At 52.3% G+C, this 27598-nt stretch overlaps 10 protein-coding genes across 10 annotated transcripts; 5 read left to right on the top strand and 5 right to left on the bottom strand.

Annotated features, from left to right (window-relative positions):
- Nucleotides 1-325: 325 nt before the first annotated feature.
- On the bottom strand, nucleotides 326-2154 carry COL26b_013058 (uncharacterized protein; the record flags this gene model as incomplete). Its single annotated transcript, XM_053185685.1, has 2 exons — nucleotides 326-2020; nucleotides 2077-2154. 2 exons carry the CDS (start codon nucleotides 2152-2154, stop codon nucleotides 326-328), a joined length of 1773 nt encoding a protein of 590 aa, XP_053030392.1.
- Nucleotides 2155-5836: 3682 nt separating this feature from the next.
- Nucleotides 5837-6494, top strand: COL26b_013057 (uncharacterized protein; the record flags this gene model as incomplete). Its single annotated transcript, XM_053185684.1, has 2 exons — nucleotides 5837-5952; nucleotides 6023-6494. 2 exons carry the CDS (start codon nucleotides 5837-5839, stop codon nucleotides 6492-6494), a joined length of 588 nt encoding a protein of 195 aa, XP_053030391.1.
- Nucleotides 6495-6935: 441 nt separating this feature from the next.
- On the bottom strand, nucleotides 6936-7506 carry COL26b_013056 (uncharacterized protein; the record flags this gene model as incomplete). The annotated part of the gene is given in 2 exon segments (XM_053185683.1): nucleotides 6936-7481; nucleotides 7498-7506. 2 exon segments carry the CDS (start codon nucleotides 7504-7506, stop codon nucleotides 6936-6938), a joined length of 555 nt encoding a protein of 184 aa, XP_053030390.1.
- Nucleotides 7507-11989: 4483 nt separating this feature from the next.
- COL26b_013055 (uncharacterized protein) lies at nucleotides 11990-13416 on the top strand (the record flags this gene model as incomplete). The annotated part of the gene is made up of 4 exons (XM_053185682.1): nucleotides 11990-12108; nucleotides 12158-12250; nucleotides 12303-12941; nucleotides 12996-13416. 4 exons carry the CDS (start codon nucleotides 11990-11992, stop codon nucleotides 13414-13416), a joined length of 1272 nt encoding a protein of 423 aa, XP_053030389.1.
- Nucleotides 13417-13567: 151 nt separating this feature from the next.
- Nucleotides 13568-14647, bottom strand: COL26b_013054 (uncharacterized protein; the record flags this gene model as incomplete). Its single annotated transcript, XM_053185681.1, has 1 exon — nucleotides 13568-14647. One exon carries the CDS (start codon nucleotides 14645-14647, stop codon nucleotides 13568-13570), a length of 1080 nt encoding a protein of 359 aa, XP_053030388.1.
- A 745-nt stretch (nucleotides 14648-15392) lies between these two features.
- Nucleotides 15393-16372, top strand: COL26b_013053 (uncharacterized protein; the record flags this gene model as incomplete). The annotated part of the gene is made up of 2 exons (XM_053185680.1): nucleotides 15393-15425; nucleotides 15488-16372. The coding sequence occupies 2 exons, from the start codon at nucleotides 15393-15395 to the stop codon at nucleotides 16370-16372; spliced, it is 918 nt and encodes a 305-aa protein (XP_053030387.1).
- A 3733-nt stretch (nucleotides 16373-20105) lies between these two features.
- Nucleotides 20106-21954, top strand: PHO4 (phosphate-sensing transcription factor; the record flags this gene model as incomplete). Its single annotated transcript, XM_053185679.1, has 3 exons — nucleotides 20106-20178; nucleotides 20238-21698; nucleotides 21752-21954. The coding sequence occupies 3 exons, from the start codon at nucleotides 20106-20108 to the stop codon at nucleotides 21952-21954; spliced, it is 1737 nt and encodes a 578-aa protein (XP_053030386.1).
- Nucleotides 21955-22231: 277 nt separating this feature from the next.
- COL26b_013051 (uncharacterized protein) lies at nucleotides 22232-22918 on the bottom strand (the record flags this gene model as incomplete). Its single annotated transcript, XM_053185678.1, has 1 exon — nucleotides 22232-22918. The coding sequence occupies one exon, from the start codon at nucleotides 22916-22918 to the stop codon at nucleotides 22232-22234; it is 687 nt and encodes a 228-aa protein (XP_053030385.1).
- Nucleotides 22919-23019: 101 nt separating this feature from the next.
- Nucleotides 23020-23598, bottom strand: COL26b_013050 (uncharacterized protein; the record flags this gene model as incomplete). The annotated part of the gene is made up of 1 exon (XM_053185677.1): nucleotides 23020-23598. One exon carries the CDS (start codon nucleotides 23596-23598, stop codon nucleotides 23020-23022), a length of 579 nt encoding a protein of 192 aa, XP_053030384.1.
- A 1448-nt stretch (nucleotides 23599-25046) lies between these two features.
- COL26b_013049 (uncharacterized protein) lies at nucleotides 25047-27175 on the top strand (the record flags this gene model as incomplete). The annotated part of the gene is made up of 7 exons (XM_053185676.1): nucleotides 25047-25080; nucleotides 25152-25728; nucleotides 25788-25864; nucleotides 25941-26029; nucleotides 26166-26660; nucleotides 26718-26850; nucleotides 26931-27175. The coding sequence occupies 7 exons, from the start codon at nucleotides 25047-25049 to the stop codon at nucleotides 27173-27175; spliced, it is 1650 nt and encodes a 549-aa protein (XP_053030383.1).
- Nucleotides 27176-27598: the final 423 nt, after the last annotated feature.

Below are 27598 nucleotides of genomic sequence, written 5' to 3'. Positions count from 1 at the left end.
AGCGGGATTGCGCGCATTGTTGTACGCCCCTGAATCAGGCGATAACTCGGACTCGGACGATGGAACGAAGATTGAGAGTCACCGCGTAATTCGAAATATTGAGGAAGTTTTAGACTTTGTCAGACCTCTAGTCTAATAGGATGGGAACGAGCGTTTACACTGAACAGCTGCGGACTAAGATCTCAGAACAAAGTCGCTAGGATGCCTGGACTAGTGGTCTTCAACGTTTGCAGGCAAGAGTCTTATTAGTTAAGCCAACTAGGACACTCTTGGAATCAATCTAAATGAATGAACAAGCACGTATGATATCTTACTACATTTGTATTTAGCCTGATTGGGCAATGATCTTTGCAGCGGCAATCTCTGCAATTCCATACGCAGCCGTCTGGATGTGACCAGAGAGAATGATGGGAATGATGCTATTGTCCACCACGCGCAAATTAGTAGTTCCATACACCTTAAGATCGGCATCTACAACACCACCGTCATCTCGAGGCAGCAGAGAGCAAGTGCCAACAGGATGGTAAAAGCTGTTGACCGTGTTGACTGCGAACTCGCTGAACTTCTCATCGGTCTGGATATCTGGGCCTGGCTCAGTCTCGGCCTCCCACATCGCAGAGATAGGGCCCGTCTCGGCGATCTTGCGCGCAAACTTGGCGCCCTCCGCTGCAGCCCTGATGTCGTGTTCGTTGCTGAGGTATTTGGGGTCGATGATCGGCTTGCCTGTCGGGTTGGCCGGGTCGATGTGCACATTTCCGCGGCTGAGAGCATGCATAACAGTGCTGAAAACCGTGATGAACTTGCCAGAGCCAGGGTACCCAGCGGCACCGACGTGGTTGGCCTCGAAGATGAGCTCGTAGTCCGGAACAGCGTCGTTCTTGAGGAACTCGAGCTTCTTCTTGTCGATGGGGTTAGTGCTAGCGCCGACGGCACTCTCGGCAAGAGCTGTGATGTCGGCCTGAGCTTGGCTGTCGACTTGGCCCCAGTTCAAGAAGCCGTAGGCAGCCGAGGTGTAGTCGTAGAGAGAGACCTCTCCATCGATCCATTTTTGGAGCTCAGCGGTGGCATTCTCTCCGTTGGCGTCAAAAATGAGGTTGTCGAATGAGTCGATGCCATCCTTGAGACGGTACACGTTGGAGGTGCGGATGTGGTCTTGGTAGTTCTCGCCAACTCCAGGAAGGTCAACCAAAGGTGTTACTCCAGCAGCCTCAAGAACGGCAGTTTGTCCGATACCAGAAAGCTCGAGGAGACCAGGGCTCTGCACAGAACCGGCGGAGAGAATGATTTCCTTGGTAGCATTAATAACACTCCCATCAGCGAGCGTAACGCCGGTGGCGACATACTCAGTTTCACAGGCCTTCTCGAGATTAACCTTGACAACCTGAGCACTCGTCTGAACAACGAGGTTAGAGCCGGCGAGAGGCAAGTAGCTGTTCGCACTGTAAGAGCGGCTGTAGTCGACGTTGTTGATGTTGGTGCCCTGGAACATGATGCCGATGGGATTGCCGTGCATGTTGCCCTCCTCGTTGATAGGAAGACCAAGCTCGCTGCCGGCCGGCTGCCATGTGTTGAGTACATCATATATGACGCGGTTGTACGTGTTACGGATGGGACCGGCGCGACCGCGAGTATCCTTGTCTGAACCGGTGAAGTTCTCCGACTTGGTCATGGCATCAATCATGACGTCCCAAGTCCATCCTTCGCTGCCCATCTCAGCCCATGATTCGTACTCCGGGGACGAAGCACGGTCATAGCAGAGGTAGTTCATGGCTGATGAGCCACCCAAGACTTTGCCGCGGTTCACGAGGATCTGGCGACCACCGAGACCGCTCTGATCAACCGTAGTGAAGTTCCAGTCAAAGTTCGTTCCCAGAATGGAGCCTCGTAGACCAGGGACGTTGATGCGGAGCTCATCGAGGGCAGATGGGCCGGCTTCAAGAAGCAAGATCTGGGCATCCGGCAGGCCTAGACTCAAGCGTGTTGCTAGAGCTGATCCAGCGGTACCTCCTCCTACAATGACCTGCATGGAGTGTCAGCTACATCATCGAGGCAAGAGAGGTCGGTAGATGGACGTACATAGTCGTAAGTCTTGTCCTGGGCCGAAGTGACACCAAACAGCAGGACAGCTGCTGGCCAAGCCTTGGAGAACATCATCTTGGGCAAAGTAAAAAGAGTGACGGCCGTTGATAATGGAGGTTGGCGCAGGATTAAGGCTGGGCGGTCTGGATGGTCTGCTTATTGGATGGGAGGGCAGCTTGTTTTTGTACATGCCGATGATGGCCCATACTTCACGTGGTGAAGAGCCATCGGGCTGGGTATCTCGGTCGACTAAACCATTTACGGGAGGAGATTGTGCAGTCTAAGTCGTTTTTCTCATTACGAATGCTTTATTCATGCGCTCCTATGTCGGATTGGGGGCTTTCAAGACGCTTACCCCGGGAACCATCCGGACGTCCCCATTGGGCAGAGACTACCTAGCAGATGTCAATAGTATGGGTATTGTAAGCTCATTGCTCACTAGGTACGACTTCGACCGCAGTTCCATGCGGAGGCTTTGGAGGAAAACATACTGTCAGGAACGCGACCTTGGTTATTACTCCAGACCCAATAGCTGACACATGCTGCAAGCAAAAGCACCTGGTTTATGAGCGGCGCTAGTCCTCCCCTGGCAGACAGAGACAGGACTTGGCGTTGAGGCCTACGAATAGACAAGGCTAAGCGACATTACATCGGAGATATCTTCCTGCGCTGTCATGCCACAAAGACTGCGGACATGTACGGGGACCGCGAGTCTTAATGGCCTGACTTCATCGAGACTGGGAGTATAATTTCATCAATCACCACTCTGGTTACTTAGGTAAGGAAGTCTCTATCAATTCAAACATTCAACTCAAAGCGGGCGCACGCTCCATCCGGTATTGCTATGGCTGACTGCATGTGCCGACACATCCATCAAAGATGTGACACCGACCGGCAAGATTCTTCCGGATAGAATGTCCAGCAAGACTTCTCAAAATATGGGGGTTGAAAGAGATGGTGCGTGTGGAAGGGAACTACATGCATCAGTGCGCAAAATGCGGCTGTCGAGTGTCAGACCCATGGATCTACCCGCCTTCCATTCTCCAATAACTTCCAGTAGGCCCGTCAACGTTGCCCGAGGCGGAGCAGAGGCGGGACCGACACCAACAGACGAACACGTCCCCGATCTCCAGGTCAGTGCGGACATGGTAACGCTCACGAACATCGAGGGCAACCCCACCACGTCAAACGTCTCCTTCGGCTAGAGGGCGATGCTTCGTATTTCAGGGTGATCCCTGTCAGCAGGTTTTAAAGAGGGGCGGCGGAGGGCATCTCTGGGGTTAGCGCCAACGGTGGCCTTCGGAGGCGGGTCCCGGTGAGAGGAGACAGTTGGATTAAGAATAAGACTAAGCCCTGTCTGTATGGGGCCAAAAAGAAGGGTCTGGGGATAACAGACCCCACAAAGACTCTCCGTCAGTGTCGCAACGAATGCTCTGGTGATCGGAGTTGTGCGCGTTGAAAAAGTAGGTGGCTTGCGAAGGATTATGCGCTATGAGACTACCCTATCTTCCTCCTATTCCAAAGGAAACACACCATAAGATCTCTGGTATGATCGAGCTGTGGCGTTGCACCGTGGGAAGTTGTTGGAACGCGTATTCACTCCTCCCTGATCTTCCATTGGCCCAAGACCCTTACTCTGCATTTTACCCCGGGCCCAATTCCCCCGCTCGACCCCAGCAGACTCCATAAAATGCATTTCTTCATCGAATCGAAAGATGACCCAGGATTTGGAGAATTTCGTTCCAACAAGTTTATCTGCAGCGCAGTATCATTAGCGACAGCGAGTATGTAATCCCGCCAGGGTTGTTCCCTCTTTCGTCCACTTCAAGACACTTGGCCCGGTCTCAGTCGCAGCAGACACTGCTAGGCTAAATCCTGACTTCTACCGACAACACGCTACTGCATGTGTGAGGCACGTCTCGCGGAACAGGGTCCGTTGAAGCAGGTTGCCGGTTTAGCCAGGATCCAAGTGCGCCTGGGTTGCTTCTATGATCAGATTCTTCTTTCCTCAGCCATCAAAGACAGGCAAGTACACAATCTAGCAGTGGCAGGAACCATGCATCTATCGCCGGGATCCAATGGTCTTCCACGGCAAAGGGGAGTTAGGCAAGGTTCGTCCCTCGTTGGAACCCACCAGGTCGCACCTAGACTATCCCATACTTCAACCCAGCGAAGCTCTACGCAGAAAGGGGCCCGAGCAAACGTACCGTATAGACGTTGACTGGAATCATGAACATAGTCCGTGCGCTGTCGTATTGATTGAAATAACGTAAATGCAACCATGGATGGATGGACGGAACGGCCGAAAAAGAAATTGAATCGGCCGAGCTTTGAATGATAAGTCTGTCTCGTATGTGTGAAAGAATCAGAAGGATAGGGGGGCTTGATGGCATCGCCACATGAAATAGGAATTCGTTTCTTTGACGTAGAAGAACATTCGAAAAGGGGCCCGATCGAAGGCCGCATGAAGAGCAGACGTGGAACTCAGGCTCGATGTCGGACATGAGACCTGCGGCAATGCAGGACACAATCGTATGTCTAATTAAACCAAGCCACTTTCCCTGAAGAACTGTTGAAGATTCGGGAAGCTCGGGACATGAGAGGCACAGCAGGGTTGAGGCTCCTGAGCAGAAATCTTGTTTTCCATTGTATTGTGACTGCAGCTAGGAACGGGCAGTCACACTAGACCAGACTCAAATGAGACGAACCCTCGCCACAGAGATGCAGGTGCTTCCGTTCCTGCCGTCTCGGCTACATCACCCCTGCATGCAGAGACACTTCGCCATTCTCTGGATCAGAGTAGAAGTCTCCTCCGAGTGTTGCCCAAACAGATAGAACATTGCCCCTCTGCAGGAGACGCAGGAAGTGATTCATGGTTGTGAGATGACCTCCAAGGTTATGTAAAGAGTTCGCCGTTCTGATCGTCGAGATCTTCAGTATAAGGCTAAGACGTTGGCGCTGACCTGGGTCCTTGAAGATTAAGACTGGATCTGTGGATCTTTTGATCTTCCCCTTTATCGCTTTCAAGTCTCCGCCTGGCGGTCAACATCAGCAGCCATGGCCACCGAGCCCTCTGTGATTCGCACTGAATCCAATGGACACATTGTAAGCGGTATTGCGATCGGTTTCGTTGCTGCTTCAGCGTCGATTCTCTCGCTCAGACTCTACACACGACTTGTTCTTCTGAGAACGGCGGGAAAAGATGACTTAAGCATCGTTATTGCAGAGGTGAGAATAGACCCAAAGCAGAGTCCCGTCTATTACCCAACCTGACATCTTCAATAGTTGTTCGCAATCGTTGTTACGGCCGCGACTTGTCTCGGTAGGTTTCTCACTCCAAATCTCCACGCGACAACCCTGACCGATCGATAAAGAGGTCAAGTATGGCATGGGAAGGCATGTCGAGAATGTGTCACTGGAGGAGACGCTTCAACAACTCAAGGTAAGACAACCTGTCATGCGTGGCATCCCAAACGACACCCAGTTGCTTACAGCCCACCAGTTCCTTCTTGTTGCTGTCCTCCATTACAACATGGGGATGAACGTCGTGAAGGTTTCTTTTCTGTTCCAATACCGACGCGTCTTTCCTTCCAAGGGAGTTCAGAGAATCTGCCTCTGGGCAATGGTGTTTGTTGTCCTGTGGGCATGCGCTCAGGCTACTCTACTCGGCACATCGTGCCTGCCAATCTCCATCATCGTTCCCAGCACCGCCAGCTTCTGTCTCAACACGCTCCCAATTTGGTATTTCTCCTCAGGCATGAGCATGGCCACGGACATTATGATCTTCTGCATTCCTCTACCATCCGTTCTCAAGCTGCGACTTCCTACGAAGCAGAAGGCCATGTTGTTTGGAGTCTTCTCTCTCGGCTTTTTGTAAGTGTCGATCTCCCCCGATGCCTGCTAGAGAATTTCTAAGTGACGTGCAACTAACGTTGGTGGGTAGTGTGTGCATCATCTCCGTCTACAGAATGTTCACCCTCCGCACCGCCGTCTACAGCGAGGACCCTCCGTGGGAGAATATCGGCGCCGCGATCTGGTCCGCCATCGAGCTCAACACCTCCATCATTGCCGCCTCCCTGCCGACTCTCCGGCCCTTGCTCGCGAAGTGGCTTCCAGGAGCAGGCCTGTCGTCCGCTCACAAGAGCGGAACTAGCGCCTACCCGCGATACGGGAGCTCATCAGGGATTGGCCGCAGCAACTTCAAGCAGCTAAAGAGCAACAACACTCAAAGGGAGGTTAGCACCGAGGAGCTTGTGCTCAAGGATATGATAGCCAGCCAGTCGGGGGCTGTGCCTGCGGTCTACTCTCATGTGACAGCGGAGCCGAAGACAGGGCACGTGGGCCAGGAACTCCGGGGAGACTTTAGGAACCAAATCATGGTGACGAGAGAGACTACCATCAGGCAAGGTCGTTGAATGAAGTGAACTATTGCTGGAGGTCTATCAGGATCTTTCATGCCAGCGTCTCAGGTCCTATCGCGTAAGATCACGGGCCTGACACAATTAGCAATGGATTGCTTCTTTATTCATGTCCATGCGAACTTCAACCCCGGTTCCTATCGCCGGTCGTATCAGCCTCTTGGCTTGCTGTTCACTAACCAGTGTGGACGTTTTATGACCTCTCCAGTAGTCGTGGGAGTTCCGGCTGCCGGGACTAGCAATCCTCTCTAATTCTGACGAGTCCAGTCATGGGCTTGATAATCGCTCCCCGGGTAGACCGTGGTGACTTGACAAGTTTCCGCAGAACAATGGCCACCATCCGTGCTCTGCGTAACAGTTGTGGCCCTGTCACAAATCCATGTTCCGATGTATTTTCGTGGCAATAACGTCGATATTTCTCTGCAGTGTCCTCCAGCCTCAAACAGCGATCTCGGGCAGCCTCTCAACAGAGTATTTTCCCTTTCCGACCGCAATTAAAGGCACACCCGGGACCTTCCTCCGCTTCTGTCTCAGAGCCCTATCGTTCGTTCCAACCAGGTAGCAGCGGTTCTTCGTGACGGTGGTGACGATGCAGTCGTCGGCGTACGTGCCAGAGTGCGAGCACTTCAATCGCTCGAATCGCTCGTCCTTCGCAAGCCGCAGGGCCAGGCGGAACTTCGGTCCCAGCTTGTTAAGCTCGGCGATCGTGCATTCCGTTACGACGGGTGTGCACTTGGCGAGGAGGAGGTCCATCAGGCCCATGACGACGTCGATCTTGTGGCGGACCGTGTGCGCGAAGAAGTTGGTGTCGAGAATGATGTGGTATGGGGGTCCCAGGTCTTGGTTCGATTGAAAGTAGAGTCCTGACGGGGCCTGGGGAATGTGTCGCACGAGATCGGCATCGTTCTTCTTGGTCGTCGACTTCGATTCCGCTTCGGTCGGTTTGGCAGCAAGAGCGTGGCGGCGGCCGATTAGGCGCTTGGCCTGAAGAACGTCAGACAAAATCCATCTCGAACCGCTTGGAGAGCTCCTACCTGGCCGAACTTTCTCGTCTTTTTGGCGACACCCCGTTTTGTTGTTTGGTCGGATGATGGTTGGATGGGCGGGAAGATTGATGCAGCGATGCGATGCGCTTGGGACTTTTTCTGCCGCGAACTTTTAGGCGGTGAGAAATGCCACCCTTATCGGCGCCCGTGCACAAAGTTATGCATCCTGATCGGGTCCGCACAATATGTTGGTCTAGATCCGTCTCGGCACCGAGAGAGTCCGGCGGCGGCAGTTCATCCGTTTCTCGTCTCACAGACCAGCTCACGATATCGATACATCAGATCGTCCATAGATATATACTTATGCAGTTTGATTTAAGTCTCCTTATGAAATCAATTTACAATTCGAGTATTCATACATCAGCGGCGAACTATTACGAATGAATGACAAGAAAGTCATTGGCCCTCGGCTGATGGTCTGACTCAGTTCTTTCCTAAAGGCAGGTCCATCACTATTCAAATGTGAACCCAACAGCAAAAGTAATGTGTGAGGCTTTCATGAAGTCAACTGGGCTTTTGACACGATAGCTTTTGCGACATAATTTTAGCGTCCCTGGTCGTTGCCTACCGGGGTTTCCCCTCAACGGCCAGGCCCGACACAGCGCTGAGTGGTGGACGCAAATATTTCCGCGTGCGCCACGTGCTAGTTCATGAATTCGAACCCGCTCATCCGGTTCTGCATCTCGCAGTTGATCTCACCCCACAGACTTTGATTCTCCGGGGGCAGGGAAGCGGCGGGCGAATACTAGGATTGTGAAAGAAAATTGCGAAAGAAAAATCCTATAATTACCAGAGAGTACCTCACAAGGGGCACCAAGATGTTTCCTCACTAACCGTGATCTCCTGTGCTGTGTTGATGTCCTCGTGATGTCCGTCTCTTTGGCAGTCCTGATTGGGCTTGCCTCCACAACAGTGTTTGCATCTCCTCTAGCGGTAGAGGCCTCTTTTGACTGGCAAAAAACTGACTACGTGTAAGTCGCGGTCGCACCACTTGAGCCCGCACTGACAAGACACACACCTAGGCTTGCATTCGGAGATTCTTACACATTTGTGCAAGGAACAGAAGGGTACTGGGGATACAGTTTCATCGGCTCTCAGCTCAACATATCGTTCACTCCCGAACAGCTCTTGACGGACCGCATTGTTCCAGGGCAAAACACCTCATCAGCTGGTGGTCCCAATTGGATCGAAGAACTTACTGGTTGCAAGGAAGGCTTGCCACGAGACTGCGAGATTCAGTTATGGAACTTTGCATTCGCTGGCGCCGATGTGTCCACTACTTTGTGAGCTGAGCATCTGGTGATTCAGATAATCTTCTTAGACGGCTAATTTCCACCAAGTGTTCCACTCCACCATGACTACACAATATCGTTCCAAAATCAAGTATCCCAATGGGACGAGTATGGCAAATCGGTCATCAACGCAAACACCAAAAGCTCCCTCGTAGCTTCATTCATTGGAATCAATGACATCAACGACATGGCCAACTTTCAGTTTCCTGTTCAAAATTCAACAAACTTCAAAGAGCTATACACTGCGGTCATCGCAGAGCAGTTTGAAGCCCTTGAAACCGTTTATGAAGCTGGATATCGCAGCTACCTCTTCCTCAACTTACCTCCTCTGGAAAAGACGGTATGGCCTTTCGTCAGATCTTCCAAGCCCCCTTCTAACTATGGACAGCCTGCTGCACAAAGCGATCCTACTCGGAAGCCAAACACGACGATGATTAAAACTTTTAACGATGTTCTCAACCAAACAGCCAAAGCCTTCACAGAAACACACCCCGGAGCAACTGCGTTGGTGTTCGACACATACACCTGGCTCACCTATGTGTTCGATAATGCGGCCACTTTCGGTATCACCAACACCACATCGTTCTGTCCCAAGTACAATGCGTGGGATATTGCGACTAACTACGCTTCGTACGGCTGTCAGCCAATTGGTGAATACTTCTGGTACAACTCGGGGCACATCACATACACTGTTTCCCAGCTGCTTGGCTCTAAAGTGGATGAGTTCTTGGCTCAAAAGAGCGGACAGTGCGGCGAGAATCATAACACTAGTTCATCGCGGGGAACTCGATGGGTTGATGGGGTCGCAAGTTAGGAGTAGAATCCATGTACGGAGCTCTTGTAAGTGCGCGTGTTTCGTGCCGGCACCCATTGGCGTCAGCTTTTGATGCGGAGTTTTGCTAGCTGGGCAGTGTCCACTTCACAAGCAGTATGTAATCCGTATATCCTACGTCTATGCTAAAGCAACTATATTTCTCATACGTATTTTGTCGCTGCCATCGTCGCTGCCACCGCCCTCGTCACACTCGTCGTCTATCATCGTTGTTATTATTTTCGCTATCCCTATCGTTTTCCCTACTATCGTCGCACTCATTAAAGTGTTAGGTATTTGTGATTATACTGCCCAACTAGCTAAACTCTTAATGTGAGCCAAGTTTGCTTATCAATGACAAAAGACAGCTCAAATTGCAATTTCTCGCGCGTCATTTTCACGGTCTCATTGCACATCGACTCGACCTACCCTCCACGTCAGCCTATACTCCCATGAAAGACATGGGCAAAGTGATAATAAGTTGTCTGTGTAAGTTTCCTGAGCCTCCCACCCATCAGGAGTATTTTCACATTATCCTTTCTCTGCATTCACAGCGCGGGTGGCTCGGCGCCGAGACGAACACCGGAACGGACCGTGAAGTGGGGGCTCGTCAATGGACAGCCCGAAACCGGAGCCGGCAAATCGGCGAATATCCGATGAGGTGTCGTATCCCTTTGAGTGTTTACAAGCTTCGGCATCTCACATTCTGGCCGAGAATAGTGCAACATCAACGAAAAGTAAGCTTCGGAAATCTCAAATCACGCAGCTGTCAGCAGCGGATGTGCATATCCAGGCTTGTCGTTCTGGTCTTGCCCGCTGTGCTATGCGCCCCAGCACATGCGCAGGCATCAAATCATATGGGCTTTTCTTATGATTCGATCGGATAACTTTCTGATTGGAGTCGGATGCCATGCTGAGTCTCAGTGGTCCCGTAGTCTCGGGTTCTTTGCCCAGCCCACGAGACCACAAGCCCATCAAATCCACTCTTTTCCTGGATTGGCACGGCTGCACGAATGCTGAAACATGAAGTTGTTCTACGATTTCGCAGTGGACCATTCGCGCGAGACCAACCGGGAACTTTAGGCTTGACTCGACGGAAGAGAAATATCACGGTGGCTGATGGGACGAACATCCTCCTGATTGGCGCGCATAGCCAGCAAATTCCAACACCAACCCAATGGCCACGAACATCGGCGCAAACCCCGTTCACGAAGCGGCCTGGGTAGTGGGGCGGCCACGAGTTATGCTTGCTTTTGCAAATCAACCCCATCCAATGCGAGGACGTCATCGTGCCCAAGAGCTGTACGAATGACCGCATGCATGGTTGCTCCCCCGGCACATGTTTGCTCCAGCGAAGCATTCGACGCTGTGACGCGCCAAAACAGGACGTTCCAAGCGCTTCTAGCCATCAGATACTCCACATCGCGTGGAGGAGATGCCGTGCAGATCACTTGTTTGGGGACCGCATCTTGGTGCGGTACCACGTTCTGCGGCCGTGGGGAAGCAGACCGCCTCCCTCTCGTCCGCCCGCCGCCGATGGCCTCGGTTCCGGGTCGAGAGTATAAAAGGGCGGTGGGATTTAGGTTGGCACAACTGCAAGCGCATAGGCTTGGTTTTGTGTGCTTTCTATCAGCTGAATCGTGAACCTTCAACGGCCGCCCAGTGGGTATTCTCCGGGTTCTACGAACAAGCTTAATATTCCCGTTTCTGGAAATTAAATCTTCCCCGCACCCATCCCCGAATCAAACTTCTCAAGGCCCAGTTTAACCCCGGACTGTACTCCTGTTGGCTGCATCACGAGTCTGGGGAAATTCATACGCCAGGCCATTGAGAGCAGGTCGAGACAACGCACGCAGCGACATTGCAGATGAAATTGCTTCACAGCACGAGAGGAATAGTAATTCAACAGTCAACAATTAAGAATCTAGTGGCACGACAGCATTGATCATCATGGCTCTTTTCAGTCTTGGCAGGGGCAAAGGCCTGCAGATGGGCGTAACGATTTGCTGCGTAAGTCATCTCAACGGCAGAGCAATGGTCTCACCAAAATAGCGCATCATTCTGACTTATTTCTATGTAGCTCATCGCCTTCGTACTTTTTGGCTACGATCAAGGAGTGTTCGGAGGAATCCTCCAGATGGAAGACTGGCTTGACCAGTTCAATCACCCATCTGATTCAGAAACTGGCATCATCGTATCCTGCTACAACCTAGGCTGCTTGGCTGGCTGTGTTTGTGCGTTCTACCGAATACTTGAGGTTGAAGGCCTACGCTGACCCATTGAGCAAAAGTGAACTTCATATTTGGAGAGACACTGGGACGTCGCAAGACAATTTGGACCGCCATGGCGCTGGTTATCATTGGCGCTACGCTGCAAGCATCAGCGTTCACGGTTCCACACCTTGTCATTGGAAGACTTGTGACGGGTCTAGGCACGGGCATGAAAACCTCCACAGTTCCGATGTAAGAGTCCTTACCAGGCCTTCAAGCTCATTATCTTAACTCCAAACAGGTACCAATCTGAACTCTGCGACCGCAAGTACCGAGGCCGTCTTGTTTCCGCCGAGACACTCTTTGTGGGTGTAGGCATTGTTTTTGCTTACTGGTACTGGACCTTTGCCCCACTGGCTTCGGTCAGGAATGCTGACAAGAACCAGGTTCGATTTTGGAATGTCCTTCGTCGGTGGGCCTATCGCATGGCGCCTCCCGCTCGCCTTCCAGATCATCTTCGCTCTCGTCGTCATCGTTTTGGTTTTTGCTCTCCCCGAATCACCCCGCTGGCTATTCAAGCATGGCCGCGAGCAAGAGGCCGTCCAAGTTCTTTGCGACGTCTTTGACAAAGATCCCACAGATGACTACATCCGCGCGGAGGTGTATTCCATCCACCACGCCATTGAGTTGGAAGCGTCTGAGAAGACTCAGTCGTCCTTCATGAGCATCTTCAAGAACGATCGCGTTAAGACTGGACAACGTGTCCTTCTTGCCTGGGGAGCGCAGTTCATGAATCAGCTTGGCGGAATCAACCTCGTGGTGTACTACATTCCCAGCGTTCTAGTACAAAATGTGGGAATGACGGCACATATGGCCCAGATCATTGGCGGATGCGTTCAAATGATGTTCATGTTCGGATCGATTTTGCCTGCTCTTACCCTGGACCGAATGGGTCGCAGAAAAATGATGATCTGGAGCAGCGCTGGGTTGGGCGTCTGCATGCTCATGATCTCGATTCTCCTCTCTCGAGTGGGGTTTTCCAACGGGCACGCATGTGCTTCAGCTTCGGTCGCATTCTTCTTCCTGTAAGTCCACGAGTATGGTTATCCGTTAGTCTACATGTTGCTAACAGGTTTTAGATATAACCTCATCTTCGGCATGGGCATGAACTGCGTCCCATGGGTGGTTGTCCCCGAGATTCTTCCGCTCCACGCCAGAACCCGCGGTACCGCTGTCGGCATCAGCTCCAACTGGCTCTGGAACTTCTTCGTCGTCATGATTACACCGGTCATCATCAACCGTTTGCAGTGGAAGGCGTACCTAATCTTCGTCGTGACCAACTTCGCATTCATCCCGCTCATCTACTTCTTCTATCCCGAAACTAGCAATTTCCGCCTAGAGGAGATTGATGAGTTCTTCACTCAGGGTCGCAACCCAGTCAAGGTCGCTAAAGAGATGCAGAAGGCTATGAAGAGTGGACAGGATATCTCCGGTGCGGATGCTGAGAAGACTGTGTCTGGCTCTTCGGAGAAAGAGAAGGTCCAAGTGGAGCATACATGATCCGTGTAGGCAAACAGCTTGACACACTAGCCATTGAGATTATGCGAAGCAAGGTTCTCTAGTAGCTTTCTATTTCTACCAAGAGCCATTCCTTGGAATGTTTTCAAACAGTAGCTTCGCCGAATGCGAGAGACTCGTATTCGACGCTCATCTACAATACCTTGAATACCAGCTTCTCATTAGAGACCTTACCCTCTTCAGATAGCCTGAAGCCCTCAACGACAGTTTCCAAGCCGCCAATCTCCCTCACCTTACTCGTCTTTAGGTCCCCGTTGCTCAGAAGCTGAGGCAAAAGCTTCAAATACTTCTCCCACACCTTTTTGTCCTCAGGTGTCTCGTCTCCGCAGTTATCAAACCGGAACGGGAGAGCCCTCTCAAACACCGTGTAAACAATTGTCCACTCAATCTTCGCCCACAGATTCACAGCTTTGATCTCTTCCTTTGCGGGCGGCATGACAGGAATGAGAGTAAGAACGTGATCTCCTTCACTCCTCTCGAGTGCCTGCGCGATCTTCAATGTTGAGCCGTGCTCTGACACAGTGTCGAAGGCGCGCTTCAGCTTCCCGTCTGTGACTCTCCTGACTTCTTCAACCCAATCTCCGTGATAATCAATCACGACATCCGCTCCCAGCTCCTTCAAGAACGGATGATTCTTTGGCGACGCAGTGGTGATAACTTTCAAGCCGCTCAACTTTGCCAACTGAATGGCATAGTTTCCGACACTAGTCGCACCACCGTAAATGAGCACCCACTCCTCAGAGCCTTTCCCTGATCCCGGCTCAGGGAGGCCAAGACGTTGATACAGAGCTTGTAGTGCTGTCCCCAGCGCAAGACCGACGGTCGCAGCGCTCTTCAGCTCCACATTTTCGGGAACTTCAAACAACAAACTGGCTTCAATGGGGATGTACTCTGCGTACCCGCCGCGGATCGGGTTTGCAGGGGTTCCGTTTTGGCTGGTGCCTTGGACAAAGCCTGCAACACGCTGGCCCTTGCTCCAAGCAGAGCCGTTGGGATCTTCAATCGTTCCGGCGAAGTCGGCACCGACGATGAGACCGGCCGGGGCGGGTGGGGCGATGGGCGGAGATCCTCTGACAGACTTCCAGTCGGTGGGGTTGAGAGCGGAGTAGTGCACTTTGACGAGGACTTCTCCGGGGCCGGGTGCCGGGATAGTGGTGGATTCAACGGAGACAACACCGTCACCTTGGGTGATGAGAGCTTTCATAGAAGACATGTTGGGAAGTAACTGTTATGATCTGGGAGCATACAAACAATGCAGGTCTGTTTGCAGATGTGGATGGGGCTGTTTGGTGGATAACGTTATTGATTCATAGCTCATAATTGCCGCTTGGAACTCTGCCTCTTAAATCGTATGTGAAGATTTCCGGTAGACGATTGAAATTTCTAAGCATACTTTCGGCGCCGAAATCCTTTGAAATGTGAAACTAAAGCCGCCCCCTGAAAGTATTGACGATCTCTAACCCGGGTCGGCGAAAAGAAGACATATCGCGAAGCGCGAGTCCGAGCCACCCAAACGGGTTACGTTGAGAATAATACGTTATGTATGAGGGCCAAGGGATATTGGTAAGCACGGTTACGCCACACGGCTTAATAAACTGCCCGCGTGCGGAGCGGCGTCGGTGTGGGTGTTCCGCCGTTTGGATTGGATCTTTTGTGCGCCACGAACTAGCCCAAAGTAGATGTTAAGTAATATCACCGCGGCATTCCGTGGCATTTGCCATTTGGATATATAACGTTATGACCCCTTGAAAACGTTGACAGATATCCCAAGCACAGTGATGGCGATATTGGTGGGGATTAAGTCGACATTGTAATCAAAAATGCATGTTTCTCATGAAGTCACTTTGAAATAAATAGTCATGGTGAGTACCTGTAAACAGAGGCGAAGTGGGAAAATAGACATTGGGTCTCTGCCAATATTCTGTCATTAACTGCGGCTATTCAAGTGTGACTTAGACATGGCGAATATCAAAAAGGTCGCGATTCTAGGTGTAAGTCCCTTCAGACGTCTCCATAGTAGCCAAACACATAACAACAAACTCCTAATCTCTAGGCCACGGGCTCCCTCGGAGAGGTACTGGTTCCCTCACTTGTTGCTGCAGATTTCGACGTTACTTGCGTTCTACGCAAGGATAGCAAGTCCCAGCCGCCGGACGGAGTGCGAGTTGTGAAAGCAGATTACACCGACACTGCATTGCTCATTGAAGCTTTGCGAGGCCAAGATGCAGTCGTAGAAGCGTTCAACCCTGCAGCATCCATCCATCAAACAGCCATCCTCCAGGCTGTCCTCGCCGCCGGAGTGAGACACATCATCACGCCAGACTTCAGCGGGAACACTTTCCACCCCAACGCCAAGGACGTTCTTATTTTCAACCCCAAGCTGGAAGCACAGCGAGAGCTTGAGAGGGTGGTTGCCGAGTCACAGGGCAGATTGTCATGGACTGCGATTGTTACCGGCCCATGGTATGACTGGACGATCAAGAAGGGGATATTTTGGGTTGATCGGGAGAGAAAGATGGTTACGAGGTACGGTTCCGGGGACCAGGAATACAGCATGAGTCGCCATGCCCTCAATGGCGAGGCTCTGGTCGCTGTGCTCAATGACCCTGGAAGATACCGAAATCGCCCGGCGTATTTCGCCAGTCATACTGTCTCGACGAACCAGATTATTGGAATCATCAAGGACTTGGGCCTCGAAGGATGGAAAGTCGTTGATGTAGACTTCGATGGCCTCTTTGAGAAGGCTCACCGGATGTGGCAAGAGGACACGGACCATGGGGTCCAGGATAGGTTGAAGTCAAAGGCTTACGCGGCGCTGTCTACTGTGGCGCTGTTGGATGAGGCAAACCGGTATGGGTCCAACTTTGCGGATTTGGTAGAAGATGGTTATGATGAAGGGGATGCGAAGTTGAGAGAGAACTTGGCCAATTTACTTTGATAATGCTGATTGTATTATTGACGGCAATGGCTAGCGACATCGTTTGAAAGGCTTAAACACATCCGCTGTCGAAGAGAGGTCGTATTCTGAGGGGAAATATCCAAGAGCTTTGCTAGTCGGGCAGTGTTATTTGGCTATCCGGGCAGTGTCCACACACACACGTGTGTAATCCGTGGCCTGTTTCTAAAGCGACTACATTTCCTATTCCAGCCGTCGTCGTCGTCGTCGTTATCGTAGTCGATAACGTCGTTATCCTTATTATGACTGCTATTATTCTCTCTATATTTCCAGATTATAGGGGACACTGCCCTGATAAGAAAATGACACTGCCCGACTAGCAAAACTCATGTTCAATGGCGTCGCCACGTTCCATACAAATGCTTTGGGACGGGTGGGGTGCACGAGAGGCCGATACCCCTCCTTGCAGGTATGCACGCAGACGCAGAAACGTTCTAGAAGGCGTGACAGGAGGCAAATAGGACGACTATCCCAGTCGGCCTCGCCGGTAGGTTGTATGCATGCCGTGCCAGGGGTACAATGCCAGTGCCCCTTTCGCTTGCTGGGATGGAGTGTTAATCGACTAGAGACGGAATGGCACTAGAGAGGCTTTTCTCATATGCATCGTTCTACTACGCAAACCAATCATCATGGCTGAAGCAACCCCGGAGTTCTGTTGGATTTCATACATATACATTAGGCTTTGGCGCTGAGCTGTAGGAAGCGAGGTCAAATCCATGAGCATTGTGACTTCAGTATGCTGAAATGGTTTTACTACCTTCACTATGTTAAAGGCAGGTTTTCGTGCCGAAGTACGACACATGGATCACGGAACCACGCAATAAAGAGAGAATAGGCCTCGTTTATTTACGAACAGGGACGGTTACAGTGGCTGATGTTAATATCGATCACTGGGCCGTCGAATCAACCGTGATAGGGAGACTAAGCGCTGTGGGATGTTCATAACTAGCGAGAACATGTTCCTGTAAAGGGTGCATTCCACTCATGGTAAGCCATAGAACCTTGACTCTGTATGAATGGGAAGGAGGAAGTGCTGGGGCACCTTTTCGTCGACGGTTACAGGAGGAAGGCCTGGTCATAGGACAAAATGTATCAAAATAATGATAGAGCCCCAATAATCACATACAGAATCGCCAGCTCCGTTGACGGAGTAAGTCACTGGGATACGTTTGGCAAATTGACTGACGAGCACCAACAGTGATCAGAGATGCCGCCTCGTTGTCACACGCTGGCTGTCAGTGACGGAGAGGCCGACCGGTCATGTCGGCCGATTGGCGAAGAATCGTCGATAACGCTGAATGAGCAGGCATACCAAAAAGCTGTAAGCCTCAAGTTACCTCATGACGGCAAAATTCACCCCAATTGTCAGGGACGCAACAGAACCAATTCTCTCCATCTGCCCTGAGTGAGCCCACAGTCACCCCGTCGTTCGCTCACCAGAGTCAAAACGTCCAAGGCTTGAAGACTTTTCTAGGTTCGTCTGGGCAATTGAAGTGCAAAGCCCAAGAAAAGCACAGCCAGGCTGCTGGCAGGTCTGGGCAACCTTCAGAAGACCACGGGCTTGGATACCGGATGCTGATTCGCTAGGTGTGAAGGATCGAATCGGCTTGGTAATTGCTTGGGTTTCTTGGACGTCTTGGACTTTTGATCGGGTACGGTGGGTGCGTGTGCGGCGCGGTAGTCAACACCAGGGTGGCGGTACGTATGGTACGTATGTGGGCTGGGCGTTGTGTGCCTATGGTGACACGACGGGGAATGTAGACGGTTGTGGGCCAATCGTGTAGTGGCGTGTATCGTCCTGAATGGTATGGGCAAGCTACTACCCGAGGAATCGACAGTTTATCGGGCCGTCTGCTACTGAATGGACAGTCTCGTAACTGTGAATAAAATACGGCGGAGGAGGAGTCCACTGGAGGAGGACAGGTTGATCAAGGTCGGGAATCGGGCCTCTAGCTGTATTAGGAAGTATTGTAGGAGGACCCGGGTCCTCTATCGGCGGAAAGACGAATGGGGGGATACTGTCAGGCAGTCTGTGGGGGAAAGCTGAGCAGGTGGGCGAGGTGGGAGGAAATGACATTCGATAGAGATGACGAGCGGAGCGTTCGTTGGAGGCACTCGAGGTCTTGGCCGCTTGGCGGGGGAGCGTGTTTTATAGAAATTCCAAGCATGCGTGCCTTTTGAGTTGGCTGTGAGTGGGCGACTCGCGCAAGGCCTCGGGAGGGACATTGGTGTTGACGAGACGGGTGGGATGGATGGTCCGGGGATCTGGACGGGACGGGGCCACAGGGAGGGACGGGAGCCTACACGTGGGGGAATCGGGGCCCGTGATTCGGCAGCTGCGGGTCCCGCCAGGGGACGGGAGTGGGGCCGTGGCTTGCCGTGCGCGCTCGGCGCTTCCTGTGAGCCCGAGTCTTGGCGCTTGGCGCGCCAAGTCGCTTGGGACGCCCCACCTCGGTGGCTGTTTTGGGCAACGCGTCTCCCTTGTTTCCTGTCGGCTACTGCTGACGTCCTCACGATATCTTACCGATAGAATTTCACTTTTACTGTTTAGACGCTTTGAAGATGAGAGAAGTCCGTGCAACTCTGGACAGCCATTGGTTACCCTAGGGTCCCTCATCGAAGACCGGGCTCATCTTGCTCCCCACCTGCTGCCACCTTCGTCGAACCAACGAGCAAGTATGGCTCCGAAGATGTGGTGAAAGCTGAGGATCCCGGCAGACGCATTGCAACGCTCGTCAAGTCTCCAGGCCTGTCATTCGCACGTGGAGCGTGGGCGTCAGTCGTATGCTCATCTTCCCAGATACCAGCTGCCCATTCCGTCCCAACCCATACATCCTCCAAGACAGCCCAGCCCTCAGCTCGTCGTCCCATGTATCCGTTTTCTGCCACCGAAAGAGCTCCATCATCATGCACAATGTTTTCCTAAGTTGAAATCGCCGTGTATCTGAAAGTTTTCCTGATTCTTATGCTAAGTGTTAGAGTACGATTTTCCCAGAAGCTCCGAGATCGTGGGAAAAGCCTAGTCGCCAGGTTCACGAACAGTGCTAATGACGCTCATGACTACTTCTTAGGATTACTCAATTCAGCGAAATCGAAGACATGTTCTCAACCATTGAACGTCTTTGACATTTGATCAACTATTCCGAATACAGGAGGCACACCTAGAACACCTGTGCCAAGCATGTTCTTCCAGGGAGGTACCCGTCGTCAAATTCTGATCCAAGTCCCTCGACGGGTCCGCCGCACCTGCAGATGGTGTCCATAAGTGGCGAGCCCATGTCGGCGGATTTACGGTTTGCAGAATGGGGTGTGGCATGCCCTTGTTCCACTTTGGCCGATGTTGGTCTGAAGCCTGCACCCTCCGCCGCAGCTAGGCTCTCTCCCACGCCCGAGCAGTACAAGGGTTGATTTCTTGCGTGACCATGACTGCCAGGCTGCATGTCAAGATGGTGGGCTGTCTTGTGGTGGACCATGGTTCGCCTGCGGTCGACCTGGCGGATGGTATATATCTTCTGCACCTGCGCGCCCTGTCCTCCCGCTTCCATGTCGACTTCTCGAACAGCATCAACCCTCCCGGCCTTGCCTTCCGCGCCACCCTAAGGGTTTTTGGTCTCTTCTTCGGACCTGTGTTGCAGCAATTTGCATCAGTCTAGTACACTCTTTACGACCACATTCAAAGAAGACTGGCTCCTGCGCATTTGCGCCAGCAGACAAGATGACTCTGCACCAGTACGATTACATCTTCGCCATCGGCACCATCTTCGCGTTCCTTGACGCGTGGAACATTGGTAAGTCAGCATCAACCTCCATCACATCTCATCAACAAACTAACCTGACTCCTTCACAGGTGCCAACGATGTCGCCAACTCCTGGGCCACCTCGGTCTCATCCCGATCCATCTCCTACATCCAAGCCATGTCCCTCGGTTCTGTCCTTGAATTCGCCGGCTCCGTCGGTGTCGGTGCTCGTGTAGCCGACACCATCCGCACCAAGATCGTCGACATTGACATGTTCGAAGACGACCCCGCCCTCCTCATGCTCGGCATGTGCTGCGCCGTTACCGCCTCCGCCATCTACCTCACCTTCTGCACCAAGATCGGTCTCCCAGTTTCCACCACCCACTCCATCATGGGTGGTGTCATCGGCATGGGTGTCGCCCTCATTGGCGCTGAGAACATTCACTGGGTTTCAGAAAGCGGCAGCATCGACTCTGGCGTAGTCTCCGTCTTCCTCGCCTGGATCATCGCCCCTGGTCTCGCCGGTGCTTTTGGTGCCATCATCTTCACCATCACCAAGTACGGCGTCATGCTCCGCAAGAACCCCGTCGTCAAGGGTCTCATGCTCGCCCCCGTCTACTTCGGCATCACCGCCTCGCTGCTCACCATGTTGATTGTCTGGAAGGGTGGCTCCATCAAGGTTAACTTCACCGATGCCGAGACAGCGGGTTTGATCATCGGCGTTGGCGCCGCTTGGGCTCTCGTCGTCACCATCTTCCTCATCCCATGGCTGTACCGCATCGTCCTCAAGGACGACTGGCAGCTTCGCTGGTGGCACATTCCCCAGGGTCCCTTCCTGCTCCGCCGCCCTGAGCCTCCTGTCCAGCCCGAGGGTGCTTCCGGTGGTATCCGCGACTTCTACTCCGGCCACTTGACCAAGGAAGAGCTTGATGCCGCCCGCGGTGGTGTCGTTCACACTCACAGCAACGATGTCGAGTCCGGCTCCGCCGACGGTGAGAAGAAGGTCGTCCAGGACAACACCGACGCTGAGGCTCACCCCCCTGCCCGCAACAACGACTACAAACACAAACCCATCGTCGGAACCCGTCCCGAGGGCGCCTTGTTCTCTGGCCCCGTGCTCTTCTGGATGCTCAAGAAGGTCTTCCTGTCCGGTGTCGACCAGGACATCATCAACATGCAGAAGAAGGAGAGCGTTCTTACCGGTGATCTCGAGGAGATGCACGCCCGCGTTCAGCACTATGACAACAAGGCCGAGTTCCTGTACTCTTTCATGCAAGTCATGACCGCGTGTACCGCCTCCTTCACCCACGGTGCCAACGACGTCGCCAACGCCATCGGTCCTTACGCCACTATCTACCAGATCTGGCACACCGGCGCGATATCCGGAAGCAAGTCCGAAGTCCCGATCTGGATTCTCTGCTTCGGCGGTGCTGGCATCGCCCTCGGTATCTGGACCTACGGATACAACATCATGCGCAACCTGGGTAACCGATTGACGCTCCACTCTCCCGCTCGTGGTTTCTCGATGGAGTTGGGCGCTGCTTGCACCATCATTCTGGCCACCCGTCTCAGTAAGTTCTCCTTGCTTGCCAAAACTGAACACTTTCCCTAATCATTTCTGCAGAGCTCCCTGTCTCAACCACTCAGTGCATCACCGGTGCCACCGTCGGTGTTGGTCTCTGCTCCGGTACCTGGCGCTCAATCAACTGGCGCATGGTTGGCTGGATCTACATGGGATGGATCATCACCCTTCCCACCGCCGGTATCATCTCCGGCTGCTTGACCGGTCTGATCGTCAACGCCCCCCGCTGGGGCATGGCCAACTAATTGGCCCAAGTGACATGAATGGCATCACTACCAACGACTGGCTGATTGAGACCAAGGTCCATCTCGACGATTAGACCTGTCGTTTCTTACCACCTGTACCCAAAATTGTTTCTTGTATCTTTTCGCCTTCTCTGGACACATAGACTACTCATACCCTCATTAGTTGTTGTGAAACTTAATACACGTCGGCCGTAGGCCTGTCAATGAAAATACCCAATGCCAACTATGTACAAAATATGTCGACATATCCCAAGGCGAATCAGAATATGTCCGTCGCTCATTTGTCAAATCGCCACCAATCGAAGTTCAAGAGATAGTCTGATCCATCACCCGTGAACTTAAAGAACAGATCGTGGACCCCTTCAGCGCCGCTAACGGGACAGGTCACAGACGTCCACGACTGCCATCCTCCAGACCCAGCGACATCACACGTACCAACAAGAAGACCAGAGATACTGTCAAGGTGCAACTCAATGTTCCCCCCACCAGTCGCCGAGGCAACCTGAGCAGTGAAAGATGCCGCTCCATCCCCGAAGTCAATCCCCTTGACCTTGATGTAATCTCCATCATTGATGTATGCGACGCTCATCCCACCTTCGCTGGACGCTTCGACCTCGATTCCCTCCGACCACGTAATGAGCTCAGCCTCCTGACGGACGTAAGGATCCACGTTAACAATCTGTGCCGGCCCCTCGGTCGTCATCTCAAGCTGGGGAATCGTTCCATCGGCGTTGTATTCGAAACTCTCCACGGCTACAGAACGCGTGAAGCCCCCGCCTCCAGGTAAGGTGCCGTTGTGGTAGAAGAAGTAGGACTTGCCGGCAAAGTCGATGATGCCGGGGTGGTTCGTGAAGCTGCCGCCCTCTGTGGGCATAATCTGGCCTTGGTACGTCCATGGCCCCGTGATAGTGGGACCCGTCGAGTATCGAATGTCCTCGGGACAGCATACTGCCGCGAAAATCATGTAGTATAGATCGCCCCTCTTATACACCCACGGTGCCTCCTCGAAGGTGGTAGCACGCGACGGATTGCCTTCACGAGCCCCGAAGCCTTCCGCAGTGAGGTCTACTTTGGTGATTTCCCGCTGTAGGAGATCATGTCCTCGTTCAACTTGACATACAACAGATCCGGGTTGCCCCAGTACATGTACGCCTGCCCATCGTCGTCAATATAGACAGTCGGGTCAATCTGTCCGTTGCTGAGAAGAGGGGCGCCGATGGCATCGACGTAGGGACCTGTGATGGTGTCGCTGACGCCTACCCCGATGGACATGCTGCCATTGATCGCGGTCGTCGGGACGTAGAAGTAGAACTTGCCGTTGCGCTCAATGGCCTGCCCGGCCCACGCATTGGCCTCGGCCCAGGCGAAGGTGGCCACGTTCATGGGCGACCCGTGGTGTTGCCAGTTGACCATGTCAACGGAGGAGAAGAGGAGCCATTCGCGCATGCCGAAGTTGGTGGAGTTATCTTCATCGTGGCCGGTGAAGAGGTAGACGCGATCCCCGACCACAAGGGGTGCTGGATCAGCTATGTATTGTGTCTGCACGATAGGATTGTCGGCTTGAACACGACCAATGGCGGACAGAAGGCCACTGATCAAGAGGAAAGACTTCATGATGGCCGAAGTTTGAGACGTCTTAGTCATGGCGGCGGTGGTGGTCGGAGAGATGAAGGCCAGCGAAAAGCGGTTGAGATCCTTCGAATTGGAATAGCAGATGACTGGAGAGTGAGCAGCATAATTATACTAAAAGGTACGTAGAATTCAGAAAAGTCTTCTACCTAATTTCATTGCCCGAGGCTGGAATGATGAGATGTTACTCTACGTGTCATTGCGTCGCGATGTCAAACGCTGGATCATCATTGGTGCGGATGCATCGAATACCCGTCCCAAGCCGGGAAAGAGGCAAATCAAAGAAGGAAAACGTGGAGAAATGGCGATTTCTCCGCAATTGTGTTTATTTCGAAGATACCGATGCTCTCGTAAAGTCGCGTTCGCACTTCCGTGCCACCAACACACTTCTAGGATCGCAACCAAAACCGTCATTGACAGCCCATGTGTGACAGGGCTGTCATAGACGCAACACAAACGGAATACGCCGCCTGATCACTCGCAATAAATATGCCAAATCTTACTTCACTGCAGCACCTACATAAACTTTGACTCCAAAGGCCTACTAAAATGAGTCTGTGAAGTTAGCCATCTCTCCGTTCGGACCTCGGAGGGCACCCACGAAAGAGAATCGCTATCGCCCAAGTCACATGAAATAAGGCGCAGACTTAACCTTCGACAGCTGCATCCGTATGAGACCCACAATAGAAGCGCGCAGCTGGAAGTAAATCTCGCCTGAAATTACATGAGAAAGGGACGGTAGGAGAATACATCCAGGCCAAAATAGGGTGAGCCCACCTACCCCACAAACCATCACGTTATCGCTATCCGCGAGCTGGGGAGAGGAGCGTATCCCGGCGCTTGCGGCTAGGAGCCAGACTTCGACCGCTGACCTCACCCACCTCTCCAACGTCTTCTCGCTTGTGTTCCGATTGGTCTCAATGATCTTGACCTTCATATTAGCATATTGGCACCTCTTGGCATGCCGACTAGTCTCTATGAAAACTGCAAAATGTCTGTCGTACAACGACAAACACAGATCTCCAGCCGAAATAATTTATTTAACCACCAATCACAGCTTTGACACTTGAATATGAGAACGCTTCTTTTCTTTCAACTTTAGTATTGCCTTGGCACCCCATTGTCAAGGGATGGAAAGTGGCCAGATCCAGAGTTACCAAGGACGACAGACGTCAAATTGCGATTGGGGCGTTTCAAATAGCTTGCGATTTGAAAAATCAGAGAAATCGCAACATGGTCAATATGAATGCTTCCTTTTATTAATATATATCGGACGTCCTGCTTTGTGATTATGCCCTTGTGATTCACGCCATCACTCTGCCAAGTTCCCTTAGGAAGGTTCAACGATGCATTATTCTCGTCTTTTTGGTCTTGTAGCTACGGCTACTCTGACAGGAGCACTCCTGCTTCAGGTTGATCCCGACAGCCCTGGTCATGAGATCAGTCCTTTGCTTCATGGACTTATGTTCGAGGACATTAGTAACAGCGGTGACGGAGGTACGTAGTCTTCGCCGTTCATATGACATAGCTTCGGGGCTGGTTGGTCGAATGTCTAACACTGCGAAAAGGTCTCTACTCACAGCAACTCCGCAACAACGCCTTCCAGGGCAAGGTGACCATGCTCGATCCCTGGACTGTCCACTATGGCTCGGCTAGCATTTCTCATGACGCCGACACCCCATTGACCAGCGCCATCACTTCGTTCCTGAAGATCACTGTCCCTCCCGGATCTGGTGGCTTCACTGGCGTCGCGAACCCTGGGTACCGCGGTATCATCGTCGATGGTGGCTACTACAACAGCACCTTCTGGCTTCGTGGCTACTTCCAAGGCGATGTCAAGATCCGACTCCTGGGCAATGAGACTGATGTTGAATACGGCTGGGCCATCATCCCTGTGGACTCTAAGGCCGATTCCTGGACTCGATACGAGGCCGGTTTCTGGACCACAGCGGCCCCCGATGGTGACAACCTTTGGGTTTTCGAGATCTTAGCCGAGACTCTGACCAGCGGATCCATCAACCTCGGTTACCCCACTTTGTTCCCTCCCACGTTCAAGGGAAGACAGAATGGCTTGACTGTGGATCTGTCGGAAGCCCTTGTCGATCTCAGCCCCCAGTTTCTCAGGTTTCCTGGTGGCAACAATCTGTAAGCCACCTAAATCTCCTTGTCCTCTGAGTTGACTAGGCTTACTAATCTCTTCATAGAGAGGGAGGCGGCCCGGACGACCGATGGAAGTGGAACGAGACACTCGGTGCTCTGGAATCCCGGCCAGGTCGTTGGGGTAGGTTTTGACTCCATCCATGATGCCATTACAACGTTAATACGACGAGGCTAATCGTCTCTTCCCCCTGGTACAGGTACTTGGGGATATGTCAACACTGACGGTCTTGGCCTCATGGAGTACTTCCACTGGTGCGAAGACATGTCTATGGAGCCTATCTTGGATGTTTGGGCTGGTCTTGGCTTGCAGGTCTCCCGCCATTGGTAGGGGCAGAGCTTGAACCATATGTTGACGACGAGATTCGCGAGATAGAAGTTGGTTACCCTCTGCTTATCATCCAGTCGCAAGCTAACATTCACAGTTCGTCATCGGTGACATCAACACTTCTGGGGGTGCACTTCGCGCTTCTCTTGGGCATCCGGAGCCATACCAACTCAAATTCGTCGAGATTGGAAACGAAGACAACCTCGCCGGTGGCTGTGAATCTTACAAGCAACGATTCGTGCAATTCTTCGACGCCATCAAGGAGGCATACCCGCAACTCACCATCCTCACATCCACGTCCGACCGCAATTGCCTGCCAGACCCGATCCCCGAGGGCGCATGGCTCGACTTCCATGACTACAACGTCCCGGAGAACTACATCAATGCATTCGACTTTTACGACGACTGGGACCGCGCTCATCCCGTTTTCATCGGCGAGTACGCCAGGTGGGGCGTCAAGTGGTCTGATATGAGAGGTGCCTGTTCTGAGGCGGTCTACATGATGGGATGGGAGCGCAACGCGGACGTGATCAAGTTAGCTGCCTATGCGCCCACACTGCAGAACTACGACCCCGTTAACGGCCAATGGACTGTGAGACTTTCTTCCTCTCGTCGAAACCCGCATGGTCAGCTAACGTATTTTGACTAGCCCAACCTCATTCCATTTACCAACAAGCCTGATGGCATCGTCTACACGCCATCGTACCATGTTAAGAAGATGTTCGCCACTAATCATGGCGAAGTTGTTGTCCCTGTCAAAGCTGATGTGGAGGTCAATCCAGGTAAATCACTCAACATCCTCATCTCTTGGAATAATCGTTGACCATTCATGTTATTTGGTGGGCTGCGAGCAAGAAGGCAGATGGCCAAGCCATTGTCAAGCTTGCTAAATACGCTTCAAACTCGACTGAGGTTCGCATTCAGGTCCCTGGTAAGGCGAGCTTGAAGGCTTCTTTCACTTCCATCACTGCCGGCCCAGACGACGCCAACTCCGTCGAAAACCCTAATGTCATTGCTCCACCCGCTGTACTCAATATCTCTGGAGACGACGAAGGAGTTTTCACTGTTGAACTGGGTCAGTTTGGCGTTGGAGTTCTGGTGGTATAGAACTGGTTCGTTTTGCGAACATAAAGCTTCGGTGGAAACTGGGTGATCACTTCCAACGAGGACGGGGTTGAGAACGGGGACGAAGGTGGCGATAAGATAGCGTGACTATGATATTGGACTTCAATTCTTCTTTGGGCATCTGCAAACCAGGTGTTCCTACAGCACTTTGAGTAAATAATTACACTCAGTGCCTTTCAGTAATCTCTTCTAATTGCGAGGAATATTAAGATTGCCCGCGCCTAGTAATGACCCCGAGAATCTTTCTTCCCTTCTAACTTTTTTCTTCGCAGTTTGCCGCCTGGAGGCGCACTTTGTTAACTGCTGTATAACTCTCACGGGGAAATATTCGAGGGCTAGGATAGCTCACAGAGAAACCTCTATAGCTACCTATGGGGGTATATGAAGAGAGCGCGAATCGCCCCA

This window comes from Colletotrichum chrysophilum (assembly GCF_026319265.1).
Source record: "Colletotrichum chrysophilum strain AFK26 chromosome Unknown scaffold_202, whole genome shotgun sequence".
Classification (NCBI taxonomy): Eukaryota; Fungi; Ascomycota; class Sordariomycetes; order Glomerellales; family Glomerellaceae; genus Colletotrichum; species Colletotrichum chrysophilum.
The sequence above is the reverse complement of the archived record's forward strand: the minus strand, read 5'-3'. Positions and strand labels throughout refer to the sequence as shown.